The 11,418-nt window shown below is 33.1% G+C and overlaps 1 protein-coding gene across 1 annotated transcript; it reads right to left on the bottom strand.

Moving 5' to 3' along the window:
- Window positions 1-3,096: 3,096 nt before the first annotated feature.
- On the bottom strand, window positions 3,097-4,424 carry LOC111988419 (histone H2B). The gene is given in 2 exon segments (XM_065768183.1): window positions 3,097-3,693; window positions 3,814-4,424. Coding segments are annotated over 2 exon segments (849 nt in total). The 5' UTR covers window positions 4,232-4,424; the 3' UTR covers window positions 3,097-3,262.
- Between the last annotated feature and the right edge of the window lie 6,994 nt (window positions 4,425-11,418).

Consider the following 11,418-nt stretch of genomic DNA (forward strand, 5'->3'; position numbering starts at 1 on the left):
ATCTTTGTTTTGTTCTTAGTTGATTTTTTTTTTTCAGTAACAGGAATGAAAAAAAAAAAAAAAAGCCTGCCCGAGACCAACCCAAAACCCTACCCAAATATGAGCAAAAATCTTCATGTTGGGTCGGGTTCCCCTGGAAATTTTGGGTCAGGTTGCAGGTGGCTGGAAACTGACCCTAACCGGTAGAAGCTCAACCCTACCCAAAAAAAAAAAAAAAAAATACTTGGCAAAGATACTTCCTAAGTAAAAGTCTAGTAAAGAAACTAATTAATCTGAGATATACACAATTACATAACATACTTGTATTGTAAGACTTTTACTTACCTAGAGTTACATCCTTAATCCAAAAAACAAACTTTCATATTCACACATCACCTAGCAGTTGCTTGTTTGTCAAAAAATAAAAAATAACAATAATAAAACAATCATACACCTTTGTGTGTGCGTTTCTCAAAAAAAAAAAAAACAAAAAACAAAACAAAAAAACAAAAACAAAAAGCAACTGAATATTGTGCTTAGAATTATTCTAATTTCTGTTTTCATTTTTGAGCATAGAGTGTTGTGACATAAAATTGGGCATGTTAATACAAGTTACAAATTACCTTTAGCATAATTGAGAGCACCACCCCCAAAATAATCTTTTATGGGATTGAGCTTCTTAATTACCTTTACCATAAATGTCTAATTTATTTTGACTATTCCTTAGGATCAATTATAGAAAGTATCTTAAAATTTATCTTTGTCTTATTCTTAGTTGATTTTTTTTTTCAGTAAAAAAAAAAAAAAAAAAAAAAAAAAAAAAAGGCCTGCTTGAGACCAACCCAAAACCCTACCCGAATATGGGCCAAAATCTTCAGGTTGGGTCGGGTTCCCCCTAAAAATTTCGGGTCAAGTTGCAGGTGGCTGGAAATCGACCCGAACCGACAAAAGCTCAGCCCTACAAAAAAAAAACTTGGCAATGATACTTCCTAAGTAAAAGGCTAGTAAAGAAACTAATTAATCTGAGATATACACAATTACATAACATACTTGTATTGTAAGACTTTTACTTACCTAGAGTTACATCCTTAATCCAAAAAAAAAAAACTTTCATATTCACACATCACCTAGCAATTGCTTGTTTGTCAAAAAATAAAAAATAACAATAATAAAACAATCATACACCTTTGGGTGTGCGTTTCTCCAAAAAAAAAAAAAAAAACATAACAAAACAAAAAGCAACTGTATATTGTGCTTAGAATTATTCTAATTTCTGTTTTCATTTTTGAGCATAGAGTTGTGACATAAAATTGGGCATGTTAATACAAGTTACAAATTACCTTTAGCATAATTGAGAGCACCACCCCCAAAATAATCTTTTATGGGATTGAGCTTCTTAGTGCTGGCTTGGCTTTTGCCTTGCTTGAATTACAAAAAAAATTGTGTGTACTAATAAATATTACTGTTTACTAAAAATAAAAAAGGAATGTTTATCCCAATTGGTTGCGTGTGTCTAGTATCCGCTGTTAATAACCCCAATCTACAACTACAAAAGTTAGGTCCTTTTGTAGTAGTATATTGCATAATAGAAAAATTGGAATGTGATTTCATACTATTATTCACCTAGCTATAGTAAAATATATATATTCCGAGAGCTTTGAACACCCACATCAGTCAAAAGAGAATACCCATATTCCAAGAGCTTTTTTTGCTCTTGACCAAGCCCCAGGGCCACCATGCATGGGATGAACGACATTGTTAGAACCATGGTTTTGATACGGTCAATGAATCGTTTTTTTATCCCGATTCCCATTTTTTCGGTTCTTACCGATTTTGACGGGTTTTAGGAATGTATTTTTATTTTTATTAGTTTTATGTAATAAAACATATAATATTTTTTGCGTTCAATGTAATAAAACATATGTATCAATGGATGAGTGTGTGTGTGTATATATTTGTGTGTGTGTTTAGTAAACATATTTAAATTACATAATTATAATATTAAAATAAATTTTTTTAAATATTCCATAATTAGTTGACTAATTTGAACATATTCAAGAATAAAATATATATATATATATATAGAGAGAGAGAGAGAGAGAGAGAGAGAGAGAGAGAGAGAGAGAGAGAGAGAGAGAGAGAGAGAGAGTTGGGTTCAAGTTACACTGGGTGTAACTCTAAACAATGTAATCCAATTATTGAATTACATGTTCTATATATTCTTAACACGCATGCCAAATTGAGTGGAGATGGAGATGGAGGCGGTGAATGCTGAACACTGAAGGAGATGAAAGAGAAATAAGAGTGAATGAGGAATAAAAAATTAATAAACCAATATACCACATATTACCGTATAGTTGTAAATTTGTGATTGTACTGTTCAATGTTGCAAAAAATATAACATTTACACCATCTGATAAATGGGGTTAAACTTGGTTTGGTGTGGGATATGTGCCAAATATTTAGCATTTGGCACATATCCCACATCTGCTGTGGGTGCTCTTAGAGTGCAAATAATGCTTCCTTACACCTAGTTTTTTTTTTTTTTTTTGAGATGGTCCTTACACCTAGTTAAAATACAAGTTAGAACAGTTTAGTTTTTTTTATCTAGTAGTTGCTTGTTTCTCAAAAAATAAAAAAACATATCTTGCCCCTTCGTGTGTTTCTAAAAAAACAAAAGGCAGTTGTATACTGCAAAACATGCTTGGAATTCTTCTAATTTCTGTCTTCATTTTTGGGCATAGATCTGAGACATAAAATTGGGCACATTAATACAGGTTACAAATTACCTTCGGCATAATTGGGAGCCCCACTCCCATAAAATTCTTGTAGTAATTCACAATTCTAATTCACAAGTTCCCAGTTGCTATAATTAACAAAACCACCCAAAAAAAAAAAAAGCCTGAACTCAAAATAATTGCCGGCCAATTGAAATTTAGCATTTTGTACCACATTGCTACTAACCTATACCATTATATCACCAAAAATTTCAATGTTTTAAGTTACTTGTTCAATCTTAGTAACAAAATCATTTACTTTCATTTGCAACATTTGACTTTGTCATTCAATAATGCTTGCAATTCATATCAAAATCCCAATCAAACATAAATCCACAAATTCCAAAACAAAAGCTAATATTTCATTTCTAGAACAGAAACTTACAGAGAAACCCTACCAAATCTAACTCCAAAACACAGAGAAGCCAGACTATACATCACAAAAAAAAAAAAAAATTAAAAAAAAAAAAATACAACTCCTAAATTCAAAAACACCCAAACAAACCCTAAGAACTTGTGAACTTCGTAACAGCCTTAGTGCCCTCAGAAACAGCGTGCTTCGCGAGCTCCCCAGGAAGAACGAGACGAACAGCGGTCTGAATCTCGCGAGAAGTTATAGTGGGCTTCTTGTTGTATCGCGCGAGACGAGCCGCTTCCTGCGCAAGCTTCTCGAAAATGTCGTTGATGAAGCTGTTCATGATTCCCATGGCTTTGCTCGAGATTCCGATATCTGGGTGCACTTGCTTCAGCACTTTGAAGATGTAGATCTTGTAAGTCTCGACGCTCTTCTTCGACCGCTTCTTCTTCTTCTCCGACGCGTCTTTGGGCAGCTTCTTCTCCGCTCGTGGCTTCTTCTCCGCTGGCGCTTTCTCGGCTTTCTTCTCCTCCGCTGGTAAGCTAATATTTCATTTCTAGAACAGAAACTTACAGAGAAACCCTACCAAATCTAACTCCAAAACACAGAGAAGCCAGACTATACATCACAAAAAAAAAAAAAAATTAAAAAAAAAAAAATACAACTCCTAAATTCAAAAACACCCAAACAAACCCTAAGAACTTGTGAACTTCGTAACAGCCTTAGTGCCCTCAGAAACAGCGTGCTTCGCGAGCTCCCCAGGAAGAACGAGACGAACAGCGGTCTGAATCTCGCGAGAAGTTATAGTGGGCTTCTTGTTGTATCGCGCGAGACGAGCCGCTTCCTGCGCAAGCTTCTCGAAAATGTCGTTGATGAAGCTGTTCATGATTCCCATGGCTTTGCTCGAGATTCCGATATCTGGGTGCACTTGCTTCAGCACTTTGAAGATGTAGATCTTGTAAGTCTCGACGCTCTTCTTCGACCGCTTCTTCTTCTTCTCCGACGCGTCTTTGGGCAGCTTCTTCTCCGCTCGTGGCTTCTTCTCCGCTGGCGCTTTCTCGGCTTTCTTCTCCTCCGCTGGCTTCTTCTCCGCCGGCTTCTTCTCTGCCTTTGGTGCCATTGCTATTCAAAGCTTCGAACACTGAAACTGAAAATGAAAATTTCTGAGGCTTTGAATTGAGAGAGATTTTGATAGAACTGTGAAGGGAATAGTGAGGGTTGTGCTATGTTTATATACAGAGTGGAGTTGGATTGTGATTGGTTGGTTTCGTGAGGTGCGGATCGATGACGTGGAGCGTTTGATCTTCGTTCGTTGTTAATGGGCGGTGAGGATTGGTTTTGGGATAACCTAGGTGACCCGCGGTTTTCTTAAATTATTATTATTATTATTTTTTTTTTTTTTTGTGTTTCTTTGAATTTTCGAGTTTTTTAGCGGATGTTCGAGATTCGCGGGTTGGTTTGAGAGCGCGCTGGTCGAAAATTTGAAGTGTTTCGTGTTTTCAAATTTTAAATAGAAAATGTTAAAATTGCTATAAGTTTTAATGTTTGGCTGTAAAAAGTTTACGAATTGACGCAGACGAATCAATTTGCAAGATCAATGTAGAAAAATTTATAGCACGTAATGCACTATTCTTTTAAAATATACCACTCTCATTACATGCACTCTGCACGTACAATGAGATTCTTTTATTTTGAGTTTAATTTAATTTTTCAATTTGAATTTATTTATTGTTAGTGAGGTTATACTGGAAATTTTTTTTAAGAAACTAAAATTAAGATTTGAAATAGAGTAAACTGCTAGGATTTTTGTGTGCTAGTTTTTAGGAAAAAATTGTAAAGTTGTGATTTACAACTATTTTGTGTTGATTTTAATTCTGTACCAAATTTGATTGTAATTATTTTCAATCTTTTGTACACTATATTTTATGTGGGATTTTATTGTAAGTGGTGTGTGTAAGAGCGAGTGTGAAGACTCAAGACAATTGAAGACTAAAAAAGTTTTCACAGGTAGCTCGCGAGAAGCTTTCTCGTGAAGTAAAGCATGTGCTCAGCACATGACTGGATGCGAAGAGTCATGATAAGATGGTGACAGCTGGTTTTCACGAGTGTCTCGCAAGTAAGGCATTCCTGCGAGATACCCGCGAAACATTCTGTTTTGCTATTTTTTCATATCTGATACATCATATCTCTATCCACACTATATATACCTAAGTTACCCACATATCTTGAGGAGTGCTTTTCAGGGAGAACACCCTAGCTACAACCCTTAAGAGCGAGAGATTGTTATATACCCACAATTCTCTACACAATCTATTGTAATTTTCCTTAACTCCTACCTCTCTATCTTCATATCCTTAATACGTGGGTGATGAATTGATGATTTCTTTGTGAATTCTTAGGGCTATTGTTTTAGAGATGCAAATTGGGAATTTTTTATATTCCTTTTTTAATTCTAATTTTTGTTTAAGTTTTTAAAACTAAAATGAAATAATCGAATTTAAAACTAAAATGAAATAGGTCATATGGTAGTCTACATGGCAGTCTATGTGGCATAAAATCTTATTTTTGCTATTAGCCACGTCAATATTTTTCATTTATCACTCAACGGCCAAAACTATTTGGACACAATACTTAAATGTTAGGTATCAGATTGACACATTTGAAAGGTCAAAAACCAAATTGAGATTTTTTTTTTTTAGGGCGACCAAATTGAGATTCAGCGTAAAAGGTAAGGACCAAATATGTAGTTTATCATTTATTCTATACTATTATTTAAGTGATTTTCTCTATTTGGGTTCCTCATTTTTTTAGTTAAAAAATGCCCCTACACCCTTATATTTAAGTAGAAACAAAACTAAAGGACAATCCGGTAAAAATGTAACTCTAACTCCCACTAAAATATTGCCTAAAAAATAGGACCACTCTCCTATTAATTTTCAAATTAATAGATTTTAAAAATATAAATTATATATAAAAAATAAAAAATAAAAACATATTTTTTTCTTCTACAAAATAGGACCACAAAAAAAAAAAAAAAGCCTCCTTGCATGCGTTCACGCGTGCTATGAGGCTAGTTTATTTTAAATCATGTATAATTTATGTTTCTTAATTCTTATTGACCACCCCTAAAAAACAATCATAGAGCCGTCATTGACTATATCAACAATTTATAATATATAAAAATTTGTAAAAATGTTTGTAACTCTAACATTTTCTCTTTTACACACTTCAATAAAATTAAAAAAAGAAGAAGGTTACATCAAAGTATCAAACTGATACAGATGATCATAATTTCATTTGTGTGTTCATTATTTTGAGCGGTTTCTCGGTTTTTTGTCTTTCTAATTTCTAATTTTCTATAGGCAAAACTACACTATTGGTTCCTGAAATTTACTTTGTATGCGCAATTGGTCCCTCAAATTTGAAGCGAGCACAATTAGTCCCTTAGGTTTTAAATCTGAGTTGTATTGGCCCTTTTACTAACTGTTATTAATGGTGTTACTTACGTAACTAATGGAACAATGACTTAATATTTTTTTAAATGATGTGACATGTTTTTAATTAAAAATTAAAAAAAAAAAAGTTTCCACGTTAGATGAAATTGAAAAATCATATTGATTGGATTAAAAACAAATCTGATATTTTAAATTCCTATCAATGATAAATCCACCATCATCAAGCATAGCCACTGCAAACCGTGCACCATCATCAGCCACTAATCAAAACCTAGATCATCAAGCACCATCATCAAACTCTCCCTTAACCCGCTGATCAAACAAAGAATAAAAACCATCAAAACTCCAAAAATCATCAAAACCATCAAAGAAGGTGGAAAGTTTGAAGTTGAGGGTGTGTAAGCCATCGCTAAAAAATCTAAGATGGGCAACCATAATATTGGGAACTTCAAACATGGTGGTGGTTCTTTTGGGTGTGTTGCTCATGATTCTTGCTCACTCATCTTGCGATTTCCAATACTTGGTTCCCTTTGTGGCTGTTTCTTTGGGTTCTGGGTTTAGACTCGTGGTTATGGTGTAGTGTGGACTTGCCCAATATGCCACTGCCTGTTGGAAATAATTTAGTGAATAAACAAGTTTTGATGCAAAAATAATATCCCAAATAATTAGCAAGAACATAAAATAAAAGGAATTTACAACAACCTCACAATATTATAGAATCACGCTGCGAAAGCGTTGTCCTTAAAGGTTGATTCGTGCCACCCAAAGTGAAACTTGGTGCGATTGGTTCTCTTGGCCAAACAACCCCCCAGGATTAGACTATAGCGTCAACCTTTGTGATGTACGCACTTCCACTCACAAAAGGTTTAAGAACAACCTTCTATTACCTTTCCTTAGAACAAATATTCTTGTAGAAAAATATGTGGGAGAAAAAGATAGTAGAGTTGTGTATCTAAAACATAGAGTAGTAAAAAGACCCATGTGAAAAATATGTTATGATGAGTATTATATGGGCTACTTATGAAAATAATAGTCTATAGTTATTGGATACTAATAACCCTTAAAAGCTCAACGGCTATTTTTGTCATAATTTCCCAACGGCTATTTTACTCATAAATTTCCAATGGTTAGAAAATAAATAAGAATAAAAGTGTTTGGAACACACACCCACACCAACAATCCCCCACATTTTACAAACACAAAATAGGAAAGGTACGCAACTAAAGAAAGCATGCATCAATATGGTACCAAAAGGTTTTAACCATACATAGGATAAATAAGTAGGAATTAAAAGACAATGGTAGAGTTAAAACTCTTTTAACCAAGCTATTAGTAAACCAAACTTACCACCCACATAACTTTCTTTATCAAGGTTGTTCTTAAGCAGGTTGGCGCCTTATCCAGGCCATGCGCCACTGGGTTTCATGAGAGCTCTAAAGACCTACCCAAAAAGTCTCATAAGAAGCGGCACAACTTCCACTCACACATAGGTGGCATCCATCAGGAGTGCATGTAGTACACCCCATCCCAACAAGTAGGGAGTATGGATCCATTAAGAGACTAAAGCTTAACCTTCAACAATCTGCAACTTAATCGGTGGCATCCATCAGGATTGCGTGTAGATACACCCCATCCTAACAGGTAGGGATATGGATCCATTAAGAGTCTAAAGCTCAACCTCGCCAAATTTTGCAACTTAGCACTGTCTCACACCATAGGGATGGACTCATCACTAATCTCCCTACCGAGATAGCGAAAAACACATAACAAATAACAGTACCTTTGGACCACTAATGACCTCTACCCATTTAACCTCTTGTGTGGAATCACCCATCATAGAGGTTGGACATTAGTCATAGTGTCATAACTTGGGTATCAGTCCAATCCCCCTAGATGTCTCACTCACCAGCCTCATTGCTAGTGGTTTGGTCAAAGGGTCGGCCAAGTTCTTTTCAGATCTCACAAAGTCCAATGACACAACATCATTATCAATAAGCTGCCTCAGCCTCAATTGGATATGTTGACTTTTCCCATTTCACAAAGTCCAATGACATAACATCATTATCAATAAGTTTCCTTAGCCTCAATTGGATATGTTGACTTTTCCCATTATAAACTTTGCTCTTAACACGTGTTATGGTAGTCTGGCAATCACAAGGAAATCAAACAGAGACAATAAAGTTAGTAAAATGAGGCATATCAATTAATATACTCCTAAACCATACAGCTCCGGACCTAGCCTTCTCTAATGCCACTAACTCTGTTTTCATATTAGATCTCACTATGAAAGTATTCTTGGTTGACATCCAAGAGATAGCCCCTCCAGCTAGTGTAAACCCATATATCCACTAGTGGGTTTCACCTCATCTGTATCAGAGATCTAGTTAGCATAACAATATCCTTCTAAAACAGTAAGATAGCTACAATATGACAAACCAAAATCAAAAGTCCCCTTTAAATATCTCAATAATTTAGATATTGTATCCCAATGTTCAATACTAGGATTATGAGTGTATCTACTCAATCTACCAACAACATATGCAATATCAGGACGAGTACAATTTGTCAAAAACATTAAACTACCAATAATTTGTGCATATTTATCTTATGAAACACTATCATCACAATTTTTAACCAAGTGCACCTTTAAGTCATACATAATAGACATAGGTCACATATCAAAGTGTTTAATTTTTTTTTCCACATAATTAGATTGTGATAGTACATTGCAATCATTATCCCTAAGGATCTTGATGCCCAAAATAACATTTGCCTCAACCAAAATTTTCATATCAAATTTAGAAGCAAGAAAACATTTAGTATCATGCACAACATTATGGCTAGTTCCAAATATAAGTAAGTTATCAACATATAAACAAATAATGACACATTCATTATTATTTAACTTATTATATGACCATAAGTCACAAATCCATGTGTAAGCATCATATATCAAAATTTCCATGTCATTGTATAGGTGCTTGTTTTAATTCATACAAGAATTTAACCAATTTACAAACTTTACGTTATTGTCTAAGGACAACACAAACCTCAAGTTGCTCCATATAGTGTGTGTATATATATATATATATATTTTTTTTTTTTTTTTTCTAATTCACTTATTAGAAAACAGTTTTAACAACCATATGATATATAATAGGTTTGTAAATAGATATAATGATAAACAACATTCTTATAGATGCAATTCTAATAATGGAAGAATAAGTATAAAATAATCAACATGATATTTTTGCTTATAGCTTTTATCTACTGAGCATGCCTTATACTTATCTATGATCACATTCAGTTATAAGTTTCTTTTGAAAACCCGCTTGCAACCATACAAATTTTGTTTTAAACACCCAGTTGCAACCAATAGGCTTAACCTTAGGTGGAAGCAGTGTGATTAGACATAATCTAATAATTTGTTAAAAGCTTCCAACAATAATGGTGCATCAACAAATTTAATTACATCATAATAACTTACATGTTCATCTTCAACAATATAGGTAAGAAAATTGTTACCGTAACTCTTTTTCTCCCTAGTTCGCTTACTTCTTCTCAATTCTTGCACATCACAACAAGATCATTAGAAGTATCAATAGGTTCATGAAACATATTTTCCTTATTTTTCAAAGGAACCTCATACTTAAAAAATATATTTTTAAGATTCAAAAATAATATTAAATTCTAAGTGCATTACTATTGATGAAAATAATTTTATATCATGAATTATAACAAACATAACCAATAAATACACAATCACATATCTAAGAATCAAGTTTCCTCCTTTTAGGTTCATGTAGTATGACCTTGGCAAGTACCCTCACACTTTGAGGTATTCTCCTTTTAGATTTCAGTAACATCTTAGCCAACCACCCCCACAATTTGAGGTATACCAAGTTAGGCTTATGCCATTCTCAACTTCATTTTTTATATTTTATAAAAATTTCCAATACATCATCTTCAGTTCCTAATACACAAAGTTAAATAAATATAGAATGGTCATCAACAAAGATTACATAAAATCGTTTACCATCTCTAGTCATTGTGTGTTTTAAATCATCCAAATTATTATGTACCAAACTAAGGAGTTTGGTTCCTCTTGTTATGGGTTTGCAAGGTCTTTTTGTTTCAAATTCATAAAAACCTATCCACCATCTCAAAACAAGACATATAGCCAATAAAAATATGTATATGTATATATATATATATATAATTTTTTTTTCCAATATCACTCTTGCACTTGGTGGATAAAAGGAATATTTATTGCCACTAAATCTTATCCACTAGCCCAAAATACTAGTTGGATCATTTTTTTTTTATATTTAATATATATATATATATATAAAGAAAATTTTAATTATTTTCCATAATTTCTCATTTCATATATTTGTGTCAAGAGATGTAAAAATAATAGCTTTTGTACATAGAGCCAATAGCCTCTAGCTACAAAAACAACTTTTAGAAACTTCCAAAATTTTACAAGAATAAGACACTTAATATTTTGTAAAATTTGACATCATTATACCACAATTGTATAATACAATTGTTTAATCGTTCACAATTTCTTTTTCACACAACCATAAATGATTACTTGAATACTTTAGCAAGGAAAATAAAATGAAATATAATTAAATTATAATATCATTGTATCTTCATTATACAAAAGGAGTACCAAGTTGATACTATTGATTCCACTTAACAATAGGAATGCCTTCACCATAAGTCTACACCATTTTTTTTTTCCTTTAGAATTCTACCAGAAAATAAAATTTTATCTCATTTCTCATAAAAATTATTGCTAACATTTTTTTTTTTTAATTCCAAAAAACATTTCTCAAAACACATA

Source organism: Quercus suber, unplaced genomic scaffold (genome assembly GCF_002906115.3).
Source record: "Quercus suber isolate HL8 unplaced genomic scaffold, Cork oak 2.0 scaffold_26, whole genome shotgun sequence".
NCBI lineage: Eukaryota > Viridiplantae > Streptophyta > Magnoliopsida > Fagales > Fagaceae > Quercus > Quercus suber.